We start from the raw sequence: 15,558 nt of genomic DNA on the forward strand, positions 1-15,558 counted from the left end.
TGTGGATGGATGGGTGGGTTGGAGGTGGGTAGAGTTTGTGTTGGGGCTGTTCAGCCTGGCACATGCAGCCTGGCTCATCCTCTGGCCCAGCTCTCATGCTTCTTCATTAATTACCTCTCTTTCAGGGTTCTATTGGATTTCCTGGCTTTCCTGGTGCCAACGGCGAGAAGGGTGGCAGGGTAAGGCTAGCCTGACCTCTGATCCGGTGGCTTGTTCTGCTGCCTGGGTATTTAATGGGTATATTTTCTAGTACGTCTTGTTTATTTTTACCCACTTTGCTGCCAGAACTGCTTTCTAGACAGCTGACCTTAAGCTCGTGGCCTTCGGCTCCAAGCCCCGGAGGCTCTTCCTGCACATGGGGCTGGGTGGTGGTGGGGTAGGAAGGGCAGCAGGAGAGGAAAGCATGTGGGGGGAATAGAGCTTTCTAATAAACACTCCAACACTCCTCCAGTCATTAGTGAAACCCGGATTCTTCCCTTTCCACCCAAGTGATTTTTCCTCCAGGCTAAGTTTAAAAGGAAGGGAAGGAGAAAAAGGAATTTCCTCCTTCTTTGTATGTCACCCACTGGGCTGATCCAAATTCAGGAAGCTCCTCCCCCTCGTTACTCCCCGGCTGCCGTAGTCACAGGGCAGCTACCCAGTGCGGTGCGCCGTGGTCCCCTCTGTCGTCAGCGTGAACTTCGGCGTTCTGAGGGGCTGGCGGGGGGAAGCCATGCCCCCCCCCCACCCCCCTGCACCATCCTGACTCCCTGCTGGCCCAGGCCTTCCCGCAGGGAGCTTGCATGATGCAGCCTGATTGCTGCCCTCGGGACACAGGATCCACAGAGGGGCCGGTCGGTGAGATGTGTGCGGACAACGCCTTGGGGGGAACCCCAGGCCTCAGAAGGACTGCAGCTTTTGCATGTCCTGGGACAGCCCCCCACCCCCACACTGGAGTTCCTGGCACAGGTGGAGGCCTCCACCTCCTCGGAGCACCTGCTCCAAACTGTCCCACTGTGTTTGAGCGGAGACCGTGAGCTCTCCTGAAAACAGAGAGAGACGTCAAGGCAGCCGAACCCGTGTAAACAAACGTGTCTGCCCGATTCACAAGAAAAGGGAACAAGGGACCGCTCTCGGTGCAAGCCCAGCGCGAACACAGGGGCACTGTTGTCATCTGGGTCTGGGTCTGGATCTGTCTCTCTGCTGTGTATCGGCACGTAGATCCTGTCTGTGTCTGGATCTACATCTGCGTGTGTCTCTCTCTGTGTGGCTCTTCCCTGTCTGTCTGTCCGTGTATCCCTCATCTACCCACCTCCCTACCTGTCTGTCTATCTGCTTCTTCCTTTTAGGGAGAGTCTGACAGATGTCTTTGGGGAAGGCTGTCCTCTGGAATACTCACAGAGGGCACTAGGAAGCGTGGGGTGACAAGGGGATGGTTCCTGTGCTGGAGGAGGCCTCATGACCTTTGACACCACCCTGCAGTGAGACTCTCCAAGGGGGTCATGACATTCAGCATTCGGTCTTGCGATTTGACCACAACCCCTGTCCATGGAGGAGTCTACCTGGCAGGGCCAGGGATAAAGGCCCTGAGGGGCTGGGTCTTGTGGAGCTGTGGAGGCCCGGCCGGCGACCTGGGGCTGCACTCTGGTCCAAGCCCCACTGCCCTCTCCCTGCCCCTCGAGCTGCTCAGCCTCCCACCCCTGGGCTCAGAAGGCCGGATGGATGCCAGGGTCCCCTCCCCCCGCCCCGAGCCCCCATGGGCCACTGTCCTCATGCGTCACTGCCATGGGTCTCCGGGGACACAGAGGAAACTGAGGTGTTTGGAGAGCAGGGCAGTGTGGGGCCAGGGGCTTGCTCTGGTGAGCTCGTGGTTCCCAGGCCCTGAAGCATGGACGCCCCGAGGAAACCATCTACGCTGGGAATTTCCAGGGATTTTGCAGCTTGTGTGTGGGGATATCTGTATTCGGTGGCCACCGCGGTGGGGGCGGGCCCGGATGACAAAGATGTGAACTTTGACAAAAGGGAATGGCTCGGGCCACGGCCAAACCGGACCGGCCAGCACGTCCACTCATCGTGGGAGAGAAATAGTCCCTGTGCCCCTCCTGGGGGCTGGGGACACAGGGGCAAGTAGAGGACATGGCATCTGGAGGAACACAGCCGAATCTGTCCCTGGGAAGCGTCCGAGACGGCACTGCGCACAAGCGAACCAGCGTCCTGCGCGGTTTTATATGCACGTCCTGGCAGAGACCTGCACCGTTCGCTGCTCGGCTCATGGGCTCCCCATGCCCTAATCCCCACAGGCGGCGGAGGACCCATGTTCCTGCAGGGAGAGGAGCCCTGATTACGCACGTCCACGGGGCGCCTCCTCCAGAGAGAGATGTCTGTATTCTGGAACTTTCCCCAGGGAAGGAAGGAGGCATTGTCTTCCAGGGGCAGTGACCTTCCCCGTGCCCTTGTGGTTTTCAACCCTCCAGGGGCTGTGGCAGTCCGGCTGGTCACCGCCCCTTTAAACCAACTTGTGGGGTTGTTCTTGGTATCCCGTCACTGTGTCCATCCATCCATCCGTTAAACAGCAATCATGGAGCACCTCCCCTGCCCCCGTGTCCCAGGTCCTCTTAGAGCCCTGAGGATACAGCAGGAGAAGCCCAGGTCCCTGCCCTGTGGACCTTGCCTTCTAGAGGTGGGGGCAGTGGGCAAATCTGTAAGTAAAGTGGATGGCGTGGCAGATGGCAGTGTGTGCTAGGAGCAAAACAGAGCAGGATGGGCAGGGAGGGGTCACTGCGGAGGTAGGCAGGGGTCAGGGACGGACAGATGCCCGAGAGGAGCGGGCCTGAGTGGGGGGCAGAGCGGGGCTCAGGGCCAGGGGCTGTCCCAGGGATGAGAGGATGGTGAGCAGGTGGAGGAGATGAGAAGGGGTGGTATCCCCGGGATTCAAAGCCACCCCGTGGAGCACGGTGCGATCTTGCCACTTGACTGACGATCTTGCCGCTTGACTGATGGTGCTGGCTGCTTTTAAAACGTCCTCCCTGAGAGTCCCAGATGGAAATCATCGAGATTCGGACGAGAGCCGTGGGGAAGGTGGTGAGAAGCAGAAGTTCCTGGTGCTGGTGGTGGAGCCTATTCCTCCCCGATCCTGAGCCATCTGCTGACCAGGAGGGCGGCTCTGCGGGGCTGGTGGCCGAGGGGGACCAGAGTCCTGAGACGCCACCTGCGTTTGGCTTCTCGGCTCGAACAGGGCTGTTTCTGGGGCTGCCTGTGTCTCCCCGGCGAGGACGTGAGGACAGGCGCTCACAGGCAAGCCACAGAGGAGCCTGTGGATGGGGCACTTTCTGTCCACCAGCGTCCATGCCTCTCTGTCTTGGCTTAGTTTACAAAGAAGACCCGGGAGGCCCGGGTGCGCCACGGCTGGGACTCCCCTGCTGTCTGCTCCGGGGTGGGTCATCTCTGCGGGACGAGAGCGGGCCGGGGCCGAGGGTGGGGGTTTGGGTGGAAGCTGGGGCACACCCACAAACATCAAGCAGCATCCAGGGCCGGCCCCGGCGTCCACACTGGTGAAAGTCTACCGTTGGAAGAAAGCAAATGCTTCATTAGTTTTTGTATGCAAACATTTATTTGAAGCCAAAGGATATTGCTGTATAATTAAAGCAGGGAAACCAGAGTGCATTGTTAAAATGCAACATAATTATCCCATCATACATTCATTTCAAGATGGGAGGCTGCAGAAAGCGGTTTTCATCTTGGCAGCAAACAAGCAAGAGATGGTGAGAGGCGGCATGTCAGGTGGCCGGCCTTTAGCAACACAGCTCTGTCTTCGGTGTTATCGTTAGAAAGTGGGATAAGATTCTGGAAAATCAGTCGAGAGGCGGTGGCGACACCGGGGTGGCGTTCAGCCTGCCGCTTCCACACGCCGTAGGTAAACTGTGTTTACTAGCTATCAGAGCTTTGCTTCGGAGAGAAAAAAAAAAATGCAGCGCATCTGTTTTCCTTGGTTTGGAAAATGCAAAACAACGACAACAAGAAAAAGGAGTCCAAATTCTATTAGAAGAGAAGCAAATGACTTTGGGTATATGATTTATATATTGAGTTGCAAGTTTGCTTGTCTGCGGAGTCTGTTGAAAATTTAATGGCTAATATTCTTAACTGTAGCAAAAGTAAATTATGTATGAAAGGGGTTGACGTTCTTCTCTTCTCTTGCAATAATGACCCCCCCCACCCCACCCCCGCCGCTGGGAGAGCGAGATGGAGAGAGAGAGGGAGAGGGCGGGTGGGCGAGCGGAGGGGGCATCTATACTTGCAGAAAGGAAACCAGATAGCGGTGGTAAACATCCATCAGGCTGCTGGAAGAAAATTGGATTTCTGCAGGCCTGAGTGGGAATACAAAGCTCTGTGTATTGAATGTGCAGTGAGTGCCTCGGCCTGAAAACTCTCCTGTAGAAGCAGAGATAAGGAGACAGGGTCTTCCTCACTTCTGTCTTTGAGCGCTCTCCCCATAACCCAGGAGACGGCCAGCGCCCAGGCCATGGCACGTGTCTCGAGCGACTGACCAGCCCCTTCTCTGGTTCTAGGGCACGCCTGGGAAGCCGGGACCACGGGGTCAACGAGGCCCGACGGTAACCACCCTCAGGGTTTCCAGGAGAGGGAGCGCTTGGTGGGAGGGGGAGGGAGGTCTTGAGGGCTGGGATGATTCGAGCTCACCTTTCCTCTTTCCTGCCTGCGCAGGGTCCGCGGGGTGAACGAGGCCCCCGGGGCATCACTGGGAAGCCTGGCCCCAAGGTAGGTTTTCAGTGTTTTCTGGGGTGACTGCCATGCTACCCACAATCATGCACCTGTGGGTCATCATGGCCTTTTCATTTGGAGAAACAAAAAAAAAAAAAAAAAAGAAAAAGAAAGACATTTCCTTGAGAAGGAGCTGGTCTAACAGCACTTGGACAGGTCAGGTTGAATGGAATCATGTGCCTTGACCCCGAGAGCAGAGGCAGGAAGGGCTCCCAACACTGGAACCTCCAAGACGGCAGCCTCAGGCCCTAGGAGGCTGGGTGCACCGGGCTTCGCACAAATGCCAAACCATCTGGGTACCCCACCATCCAGTTCTGGTGGGGAGGCCCTATTTCTTTTCTTTTCTTTTCTTTTTTTTTTAAAGATTTTATTTATTTATTTGAGACAGAGAGAATGAGAGACAGAGAGCATGAGAGGGGGAGGGTCAGAGGGAGAAGCAGGCTTCCTGCCGAGCAGGGAGCCCGATGCGGGACTCGATCCCGGGACTCCAGGATCATGACCCGAGCCGAAGGCAGTCGCTTAACCAACTGAGCCACCCAGGCGCCCCCTATTTCTTTTCTTGAAGAATGTTTGGAAGCTATAGAGAGAGCTTTGCCAGAAATTGAAAGAAAGTTCTTCTGCCTCAGGAGAGGACCTGAGCCTGTCTCACACGTCCCCACTTCCCGCCAAGGGCACTGTCGCCAACTCCCCCGATTCTCCGTATAGAAACGCACGGCCGCCCAGCAGGCCCTCCCTGTCCCACCGGGTCGCCGTTCCCAAGTGCGTTCCCACCGGGGCCGGGGGCCTTCTGGTTGGCGGGGTGCAGAGCCGGCCCGCCCCCAGGCTAACTGGATGTGCCCACCAGAGGCCACCGTGCATTCTTCCGCAATGAGCGCGTTCCCAAGAGCAGCAGTGCTATGGATAATAATAAAGCCCTTCTTGCTCTGTCCCTCCCTCCCTAGGGCAACTCTGGAGGCGATGGCCCGGCCGGCCCACCGGGTGAACGGGTGAGCATCTCTGGGAAATGTCCCTGTCCATTTCTTCCCAGGGTGGGCTGGGGGCGAGGGAGGCATGCCTTTGACCCTGCTGGAGGAGAGGGTTTCCCTCAAGGTCAGTGGTAGCCTTCACTGGGAGTGAAGTCTCCTGCCTGTTGAAGTCGGCAATCCCCTGCCCTTGGCCCTGGTCTTGGGGCTCAGAGGTGGCTGAGCCGTCAGGAACCTGGGCCCTCGGCCCTGTGCTGGCCCCCTCAGCTCCCAGCCTGACCTCCTTTTACACGTTGGTGAGGATGGGGCTGGAATAAATGGAGAATGGGTCCAGGGGAGCAGAGAGAAATTTTGCTCAGGGAACCCACAAATCGGGAAGACGGTGGTGGGGGGCGCTGGGCCCCCATGCATTGGGGAAAGGACTTCTGTGCTCAGCTGGTTGTGCTTTGTCCCCAGGGACCCAACGGACCCCAAGGACCCACCGGTTTCCCTGGACCCAAGGGCCCTCCTGTAAGTAACGTGTTTTCCATGTTGGGCAGGTGCAGGGATTCCTGGAGACGTTTGCTTTCCCTGGGGGCTTCATGCAGGCCCCTCCCAGTGGGCCGGTGGAGTGGGGGGGTCAGCCGGGAAACTGGCTGGAGAGAGCTGCTTTTCGGAAGTGTGGACCGCTTTCTCACTGAGACCAACACGACCTTCTAGTGGGGCCCAGTATGAGTATCCAGGGGCTGTCATGCCAAGTTACCACCGACTCGGTCACTTAAAATGGCAGAAATGCGTTCTCTCATAGTCTGGAGGCCAAAAGTCCAAAATCAAGGAGTTGGCGGGGCTGGTTCCTTCTGGGGGCTCCGGGGGGAGACTGTCCCCTGCCCCTCTCCCGGCTTTCTATGGTTGTTGGCCGGCCTTGGCTTGTGCACCCTTCACTCCATCTTGCCTTCGTCCTCATGTGGCTGTCTCCTCCCTGGGCCTCTCGGGGTCTTCAAACCTCCATCTTGTTATGAGGACACCAGTCAGTGGATTAGGGCCCACCCTAGTGACCTCGTCTTGACTTGATGACGTCAGCAAAGCCCCAGTGTCCAAGTGAGGTCACCTTCACAGGAGTGGGGGATGAAGACTGAACCTGTGTCTTGGGGGACACACTTTATTAATGCAGAAGAGGCATAGTATATGCCTGGAGGTCAGCCATCAGGACAGGACAGCCCTGGGTCCCAGGGCTGCCTGCCTCAGTTTCCCCCCTAGGAGGTGAAGAGTGGCCCTCAGGAAGGCTGTGAGGGTTTAGGAGGTGACACACAGGTGCTGTGACAAATTGTTACAGGAATTTTCTCTGAAATGATCACCCCCCCACCCCAGGGATGGCATTAAACCCCAAAGGGGCATGCTTCTCAGAACCGAATGAAACTTCTTCCCTTTGTTTCTTTCTTCAGGGCCCCCCGGGCAAGGACGGGCTCCCGGGACACCCCGGACAGAGAGGAGAGACCGTGAGTATTGGCAGTGTGGGGACACAGGGACGTGGGGACACAGGGACACGGGGACGCGGGTTGGCCCGGCCTTTCCCACAGCCCCGCACGTGGGCACCACCTCCTCTGCCCCGTGGGCTTGGGAGAGAGTGGCCAGCCTCGGGAAGGCCCCTGAGCCCTGGGCTGTCTTCCGCTGACCTGGGGTGAGCCTGTCTGCGGACAGCCCCGGGCAGGCCCTGGGACAGCGCCTGGGGCAGCTGTGGGTGCCGGAGGCAGGTGCCGGCCTCGACCTTGTCCTAGCAACTGTGGTCCAAGGCCCCATTTTAAACCGTCGTGGCAAATGAGATGCCATCTGCACGCTGAAACCGTGTGCAGCCGACCTCCTCTTGCTCAGTAAAACCGTCGTGAGTGCAGCCCTGCACGAGCTGCCCGAGTTTGGACCAGAAGGAAGCCGGGAGGGCTCTGGGGCAGTCCGTTGCGTCATTCCGGGAAGCTGCAAGAGGGGGGCCGCGGGCCTTGTGCCGGGCCCAGCCTCCTCTCTCCGGGCGCTTCCGGCCTCGGGCTTGGTGGCAGGGGCCGTGCAGGGCTCCTTCAAGGAGGCAGGGGGCATTCAGCTATGCTCCCGATCCCCCGCTTTGCCGCCCCGTGCCCGCCGTCCACCTTGCCCTTCCCTTTAGAAGAGCCCAGTGCAAGCTGTGTCATCTGGGCGTTTTCGGTTGGGACCAAAATCATTTTTCAGAAATAAGGTCACTTCCTGGGATTTGACCCAACACACCGCGTCCACCGCGGGCGTGTCCTGGGGGAGGGCATGGTGGGGTACACCTGTGACCTTGAGGCTCCAGGCTCAGACAGCTGGGGACCTCCTGGTCACCAGATAGATGGGGGAGGTTGCTGGGAGACCCCTGTGTCCCCGCAGCTTTTTTGTGGCCACAGATCTCTGAGAGGCTCTCACAGCAAATGGGGTCCCTGCGTCCAGTGGGACTTTGAATGCCAGATTTAACATCTTGGTGCTCGCTCAAAAAAAAAATCCCTTTGTCTCTTTGGTTCATTGTGATGAAACCTCTTTTAATTACACCTTCCCGGTGTTCTGCTGCAGGCGCAGGCTGGCTGACAAATGCAGATTCGCTTGCTCTTTTGTTTATAGAGAAAAACTAAAACATTTCATCTGAGCTTTGCATATTTTTCTCTGATGCTGTTCCGAGGAGACGAGATAGAAGGTTTTGCCAAGTGTGTGCTTTTCTCCCTCTGACTTATCCTGAAGAGAGGCTGGTAGAATGATTAAGCTGCTTGTTTGCTGGGAAAGTAGCACAGGGAGCCTCCATGCCGTGCCTGGCTGCCCTCGCAGACACGGGGGCCCCCCGTCTCCGGACCCGGCCAGGACAGACAGCTCCAACATGGGGCCCAGACACATCGTCCAGAAGGGTCTTTTCTGGAGTGTTGACTTCACTCTTAAGGAAATAGATACACAAGACAGCGATACTTGTGGATGTGAACCCAAAGCCCGTTTCTGGGCAAGGGCCTGGAGTCCGATTCCAACCTTAGCAGCCAGCGAAGGTCCTGCCCGTGGGGCAAACAGAGAGGCCCTTCTTGCCTTTACACTCCCCTTGGGCACTTCGACCCTGGCCCTCCAAGCGGGGGTGCCCTCAACCTGTCCCCACCCCTTGTTTCTGACCCTGTAAACGCTGCCTACAAAGAATTCTGCTTTAAAAATGGGCATGTATGTGCCTGGCGTGCAACTCCCCTGGGCCTGAAGAGAAGAGCTCCCTGAGAATTTGCAGAGACGCGGAATCCGCCACAGGTTCCCACGGCCCAGCGGCGGAGCGTGAAGTTGCAAATGGCAGCGCGGTGGCCGTCCTCACGGGGATGCCGGGGCCTGCCCTTGCCCATCAGCCACGCGGCAGGTCCACTCGCCCTCTGGGTCTCGCTGGTGCTTCAGACTTCCCTCTGCAGACCCTGGAGCTGCCGCTCGCGGCTTCCCGGGCGTCACGTCCGCGCGTCTCGCCAGCTCACAAGGCACCTGCAGGTGGCACCGAGTCGGCACGTGCCTGCTCTGTAGATGCGCCCAGAAATTAAGGCTTCCTCTCCACAGCCCGCTCTCCCCTTGAAGGGAGTGGGTGTAGCACAGAGGACGTCCACAGCGAAGCCGGGGCTGTTGCCCACGAGCAGTGTGCAGGTGGAAGTGCGAAACTCCCCTGGAATCGAGCTCGCGGCACGTTCCAGCGGCCGGATCACAAAAGCAGCAAGCGCCTGCTGTTTCCTGATTTCCACGAACGCCCAGGGGCGCGTGAGGTCCCCTGTCACTCGGCAGAGGCGATAGCGACCCACACGGGACCGGCTCACAGAGCCGCTAGGGAGAAACGGCCCAGAGGTAGCTCCCGAGTCGAGCTTCCAGAGGTTGAGAAATGGCACCAAGTCTGCTGGGAAAATGAACACTTAGTGACATTGTAAAGATTAACGGTCTTAAAATATATTTCTCAGCACAAAAACACGGCGGCGGAAAAAGCAGCTAGTGAAGCGAACTTGTCTGGCGTCATTATCTTCATGAAATTAATGTGCAAACGGAACAGGAGAGCGGGCCCTCTGGGTGAAGTCGGGAGTCAGTGCTATTTGGGGCCCCGGGGGGGGTTGGGGCGCGAACCTTCTGATGGGAGCCATTCGGCCAGCTCAGGCGCTGACTCTCCCCACAGGGTTTCCAAGGCAAGACCGGCCCCCCAGGGCCCCCGGGCGTCGTCGGCCCTCAGGTGAGTGGCGCGCCCCTGGCTTTCACTGGCCATCTGTGTCGTGTGCCCACGCGGTAGGGAGGTGCCCCCGGATTCGGAAGGTGTAGGTGCAGCAGAGAATCCCGAGTCCCACAGGCTTGTTAACATTCAGAGCTGAGCTCCGCACAGGGAACCGGATGGGAGAATGGGGGACGGTCTGTTGAGCAGTCAGCGAGAAGCAAGCAGGCAGAGCCAAGAGGGCCCGCGGGCGGTGGGGGCCCGGCCAGGACGGGCCCGGCTCCTGGGCAGGGCCCCGCTGGGCCCGCTCTTCCCTGCTCGCCTGCCCCCAGCCGCTCAGGCCTCCCGCCCTGGCTCCGGCCAGTGTCCCCAGCCTGTGCAGCCGGGACCAATGGCTTCCAGCAGCAAAACCGGGCAGCAAGCTCCCACCTAATGTGGCAGTAAATGACATATTGACCCGCTGCGGCCACGGACTGCGGGAAACGCGGGCACGCCGCCCACCTCGTGCCCGGCGGTCTGGCCCCCCTCACGGCACGCAGCTCCCCCTTGTATCCCACCCCGTCTGCTCTGCCCTTTCCTCCTGGATTTTTACGGGAAGGAAGAGACTCGGAAAGCAGTGTGGGGTTTGGTGGGCCCTTGGCCTCCACGGCCCCGGCTGTCCTTAGTTTGGGAAGAGAAGGTTGCTCCCTGGCATGTCTCTTGAAAACGTTTGTGGCTGATGCTGACTTCCCACACAGGGTCCCACGGGAGAAACGGGTCCGATGGGCGAGCGTGGCCACCCTGGGCCCCCAGGCCCCCCCGGGGAACAGGGGCTCCCGGGCCTGGCCGGGAAAGAAGGGACGAAGGTGAGTTGGTCGGGCCTTCCACGCCGGCCCAGACTTGCCTGAGGGAAGTTTTCTCCTGCACACATATATGCACTGGAATACACGTGGGTCCTGAAAATACACGTATACACGTGTGCACGACAGGCGTATATCCCAGTCCCCGAGAGGGCCCTCTGAGTTTGAAAAGAGGCCAAGGGTGTGCTGGTCGGAGGCCCCCTCTGCTCCCATGTTCGGCCCCGGAGAAAGTTCTGGAAGATATTTGGAACCAGTGACTTGGGTGATGAGTCCATTTTGGGTGATGCTGCCACCCTTCCTTTACCCGAGCAGCCTTATGAGGAACCCCAAAAGTATGCAAAGCGTAGATGTGGGGGCAGCACAGCCACATGGCCCTCAGCTGCCGCTCAACCCACCGTGGTCCCGGAGGGATGGAGTCTGTCCTCAGACCACACGCGGAGCCAGCCCGTGGAACGTGCGTCCTGGGCGTGAGCACAGGCGGCGTTCCTGTGCGCGGACCTGCCAGCGAGCGAGTCCATTCACGACTCGGAGGTTCCTTCTGAAGCCTGTGCCCGGGGCGGCCCCGCTCCAACCTGACCCTGGGAGGAGCTGGGGGAGGAAACCCCGCCCCGGCCCCTTCCACCCTGGTCTTGGGCATCGCTCAGAAACTCATCGATGGCTCTGGTTTCAGGGTGACCCAGGTCCTGCCGGCCTCCCTGGGAAAGATGGCCCTCCTGGGTTACGTGGCTTCCCTGGGGATCGAGGGCTTCCTGGCCCAGTGGTGAGTGAGGGGTCGGGCAGGGGAGGGAACGGGATACCGCCCAGCCTGGGGGCCTGTCCCCATGGTGCCCCAACCACACTCTTGTTGCCCTGCAGGGCGCACTTGGACTGAAAGGCAGTGAAGGCCCCCCTGGCCCGCCAGGCCCCGCGGTGAGTACTGTCGCCAGCACAGACCTCTTCTCCCATCTTCTTCCTCAAAACCTAGTCTGCAGGCAAGACACGGGTCCTAAGGGTCAGGAGAGCAGGCACATCTGCCCCGGCCCTCTGTGGGTCCAGGGAGGGCCATGGGAGGAAGTGGACGGCGGGCCGTGGGCTGGCAGCCGGGGTGACAACAAGCCAGGGGCGCACTGTGAGGGCAGGCGGAGAATGGGCGGTGTGAAGGTAAGGCCTCGGGGTCCCATCATGACTTTGGAGGGGCAAGGAGCGCTGATGTGCTTAGTGTAGGTGTGGGCCAGGGGCTGTGGGGGCGGAGCGGAGGGGCACAGATCTCTCCTGCCCCTGAGCGTGGATTCGAGAGCTGGATGGCCCGCATGCCTGGGCTGCCCACGCAGAGCTCAGCCAGCGCAGGGGCAGGTCCATCCCCAGAGCTGAGGGCCCTGGGGGCTCCTATGAGTGCTGCCTGTCACCTGAAGGTCCCTCCAGTGTTCAGAGTCCAGCTACGAGAGCCCTGAAGACGCAGTGTTTCCAGAGCTGCCTCTGTGGCCTGGAGGACTTGGGGCCAGGCGGGGCTGCGTCCACCCTGCCCCGGACACTTGGGCTGACACTTGACGGAAATGTGACTCTCCCCGCCCTTCAGATGGGGCCCATCTCACAGCCACTACTCTGCTGCACAGATGGGGGGTTGTAGGAGCTGCCCCGGCCCCCGTCTGGGTCTGGGCGCAGACCACAAAATAACCCTACCTTTCCCCAACTGAGTCACGCATTATTTCAGAGATGGCAGCTGGGAAGCCAGGCCTTTCTTTGAAATGTCACCTTTCTTCCCAATAAAGGCCAGTGCGGAATGATCCCCAGGCAATTGTGGCCTCTCAGTGCTGACCCTTGAACTAGGCCAGGTTCCCACCCATCGGCGGTGCTCCCGGGGCTGAGCCTCGCCCATAGAACATGGGGGAGCAGGGCAGAAAGGGAGCCCTTTGTGGGCAAGCAGGCCCCAGAATGGGAGCCCAGGCGAGGAGATCATCCCACGGGAGCACCTAAGGAGGATGTGTTCTCAGACCCTGGGGGAGAGGCAGGAATGTGCTTGGGATTATAGGAAGTGGGGAGCTGAGAGAACCCCAGAGCTGGTCTGAGTGGTCTGTGCTGCCGAGGGCCCTGGGAGCTACTGAGGGCTCTGGAGGGAGGGTGAGCAGGAGGACCTGGTGGCGCTTTGGGAAATTGGATCTATGCATTTTGAGAACCTTGGAAATGAACCATTTTCTCGCCTACCACAGGGATCTCCGGGCGAGAGAGGCCCGGCTGGTGCTGCTGGGCCCATCGGAATCCCAGGGAGACCCGGGCCCCAAGGACCTCCAGGGCCAGCTGGGGAGAAAGGAGCTCCTGTGAGTATTGCCTTGGGGGCTCAGGGGCCCTCGCCAGCCTCCTCCATCCTTGCCACAGGCGGGTGTGCCCCAGGGGTTTGCGGGATGGGGGAGGTGGGTGGAGCGCGTGCTTTTCCTCCAGGAAAGTGTGTGTGTTCCCAGCGTCCTGACTGAGTCCAAGGGTGGGTTCCCAGGGTTGGCCGGCTTCTGTCAGGGAGTCACCCGAGCTGGAGGGGTGCTGGGGAGCATCTTGGCCAAGGCCCAGCCTGTCGTCCCTGTGCGTCTGTGAGCTGGCATGTGCACACAGAGGGACGGGCTGGGGACAGCGTGTGTCCAGGTGTAGTCTTGGCCTCGGTCTGGGCTCTGGGCACCATGTGTGGGCAGGTCCCAGTTGCCTGCTGTGTGCACAGCCCCTCCGGCCGGCCTGAGCCAGGCTGGTCTTGGTGTGAGGAGGATGGGTGTTTGGGATGGGAGCCCCCTCCGCTGGTCTGGGGGCAGGAATGGAGAACAGATGGGCTGGGAGGTGTGTGCTGGGAAAAGCAGCTTCTTCCTGGACCCCAACAGCCGACCACTCAGTGACCACGCGTGTGGCCCAGCCAAGTGTGGAGGCGTTGCGAGACCTCCCGCCCCAGCCTCAGTTTCCACGCAGGAGATTAATGGGCCCCTTCTTGTCTAGACTTCCCTCTTGGGAAGCCAACAGCTGCCCTCTGCCAAGCGCTTTCCCCCGAATCACCACAAAGTATCCTTTACTGCCCCGACGTGCTCCTGTCCCGTGTTTGGCTTCCCCCCAGGATTTTGCAAACTCCCACCTGCCCCACATTCAAATGGTCGTGGAGACAAATTTCAGCTCCAGGTTGCATTTTGCATTCAGATGTCAGCATGAGCAGAGTTCCAGGGGGAGAGAGGGCAAATGTGCACATAGATGATCTCCAACGGAGTTCGGACACCCATGCTGATGGATTCCTGTTGGACAGACACAGTCTTCCCCAGACGTTCCTCACTTGGTGGTTCACGGGTGGGAAGGGCCCGGTGGCCATCCCCGGGCGGGAGCTCCCCATTGACACCACACTGGGAGTGTCTACGCCACCAAGAATCCATTCAGTCTGGTATCGGCAGTTCTGATGGCATCTAATCATTTCCACTGAGGCCATTGGACATCGATCCAGTAGAACTTGGTGCCAGAAACCCGCCTTCTATGGGGCGTTCGATGTGCACAGAGCGCACGCAGATTCGGTTGCAAACAGTTAGGTTTGTTGCTTCAGGAGAGTAAACACTTGAGCAGAAACCTCTCAGAGTTGCACTATCCACTTGAAAGCTTGTCATTCTCCCCGAATAGCTCTGGAGAGAGGACAAGGCCAGGTGTCTCCAAGCACAGCTGACCTGACCAGTAACATTGGATGGGAAGATTCCAGGCGAGCCAGAGTTAGCCTGAGCATTTTCTGGCTTCATTAGGGTAGAAATTTATCTCGACAGGAACAAAATTGAGGGGCCGGCAGTGAATCGTATGGGCAGGAAGGGATGAGATGGAGCAGTGACGTCCGGGTACATGCTGGCCGCGTTTAGATCCCGAGACCGAGTGCACGTGTTCTCTCCCATGTCCCTCCCCCAACACGCACCCCTTTGTTCTGCGCTCCTAGAGAGATTCTGACATTGGGAAAACTGAGCAAAGCAAGGCCTCAGTAAGGATGTTTGAGATGACCAGGGGCAGTTACAAGGGAAATGAATCAAAATTACAAGAAAAGAAAGATGGGTGTGTGCATACCTGTTTGGCATGGGGGTGTTGGCAGAGAATTGAAAGGGTAAGAGCATTGGTGGAGGCCACAGCTCAGGCCCTCCTGGCCGCTAACATAGATGATCCCACACACAGGCTCAGGAATCTGGCTGGCTGGGCTGAATCCCGGCTCCACTGTTCACAAATTGTGCTTCGGTTTCCCCATTTCTAAAAGAAGCGCTCTTTTTAGGACGGGCACAGATAAAACACAGTGGTGCACGAGAAGTGGGTGGCACGGGGCCAGGCTCGGCTCAGAGTCACCCTCCGCGTAGCTGGCTGAAATCTGTTGGGACTGTGACAGGGGTCACTGGCCCAGGCTGCTGGCTCCCCGCCCGTGGGCCCCTCCTCTCTGGGGTGATGAGCTGGTGGCAGGACATTCCCACGATGGAGCTGTGTTTGACTGGGGATCTTCTCTCCTCTCTAGGGCGAGAAAGGGCCCCAAGGCCCAGCTGGCCGAGACGGCCTCCAGGGTCCTGTGGGGCTCCCCGGTCCAGCTGGCCCCGTGGGCCCCCCTGGGGAAGACGGAGACAAGGTAAGGAGAGTTGGGACGGGTCCTCCTGCCTGCGGACGACGCACAGCGCGGCCGACAGGTGCTGGCTGCCGAGGGACCCCGGCCCGCCCTGCATGCCCAGTGCATGATTTCAGAAAAGCTCACAGTCACGCGGTGATAGATGAGATCTCTGGCGTGCGGGGGGCACTGGGAAACTGCTCCCGCCCGTGCGTGCTGCCCTTTGCCCGGGACATTCGCTGCTGGCGGCCCGAGCAGCAGAAATCCTCCCCGCTCTCG

At 59.3% G+C, this 15,558-nt stretch overlaps 1 protein-coding gene across 2 annotated transcripts in view; it reads left to right on the plus strand.

The window, feature by feature from the left end:
* Positions 1 to 15,558, plus strand: part of COL5A1 (collagen type V alpha 1 chain) — a 149,734-nt gene that overhangs the window by 108,156 nt on the left and 26,020 nt on the right. For both annotated transcript variants that reach the window (XM_045883480.3, XM_045883481.3), the window contains exons 32-43: positions 126 to 179; positions 4,545 to 4,589; positions 4,699 to 4,752; positions 5,697 to 5,741; positions 6,174 to 6,227; positions 7,139 to 7,192; positions 9,859 to 9,912; positions 10,626 to 10,733; positions 11,398 to 11,487; positions 11,583 to 11,636; positions 12,914 to 13,021; positions 15,196 to 15,303. In XM_045883480.3, coding sequence (XP_045739436.1) covers positions 126 to 179; positions 4,545 to 4,589; positions 4,699 to 4,752; positions 5,697 to 5,741; positions 6,174 to 6,227; positions 7,139 to 7,192; positions 9,859 to 9,912; positions 10,626 to 10,733; positions 11,398 to 11,487; positions 11,583 to 11,636; positions 12,914 to 13,021; positions 15,196 to 15,303 — 828 coding nt within the window. The remainder of the gene's footprint in view (positions 1 to 125; positions 180 to 4,544; positions 4,590 to 4,698; positions 4,753 to 5,696; positions 5,742 to 6,173; positions 6,228 to 7,138; positions 7,193 to 9,858; positions 9,913 to 10,625; positions 10,734 to 11,397; positions 11,488 to 11,582; positions 11,637 to 12,913; positions 13,022 to 15,195; positions 15,304 to 15,558) is intronic.

The sequence above is a fragment of the Mirounga angustirostris genome, unplaced genomic scaffold (assembly GCF_029215605.1).
Source record: "Mirounga angustirostris isolate CCGP_5_RB_7025 unplaced genomic scaffold, mMirAng1.0.hap1 SCAF_15, whole genome shotgun sequence".
In the NCBI taxonomy this organism is placed as follows: Eukaryota; Metazoa; Chordata; class Mammalia; order Carnivora; family Phocidae; genus Mirounga; species Mirounga angustirostris.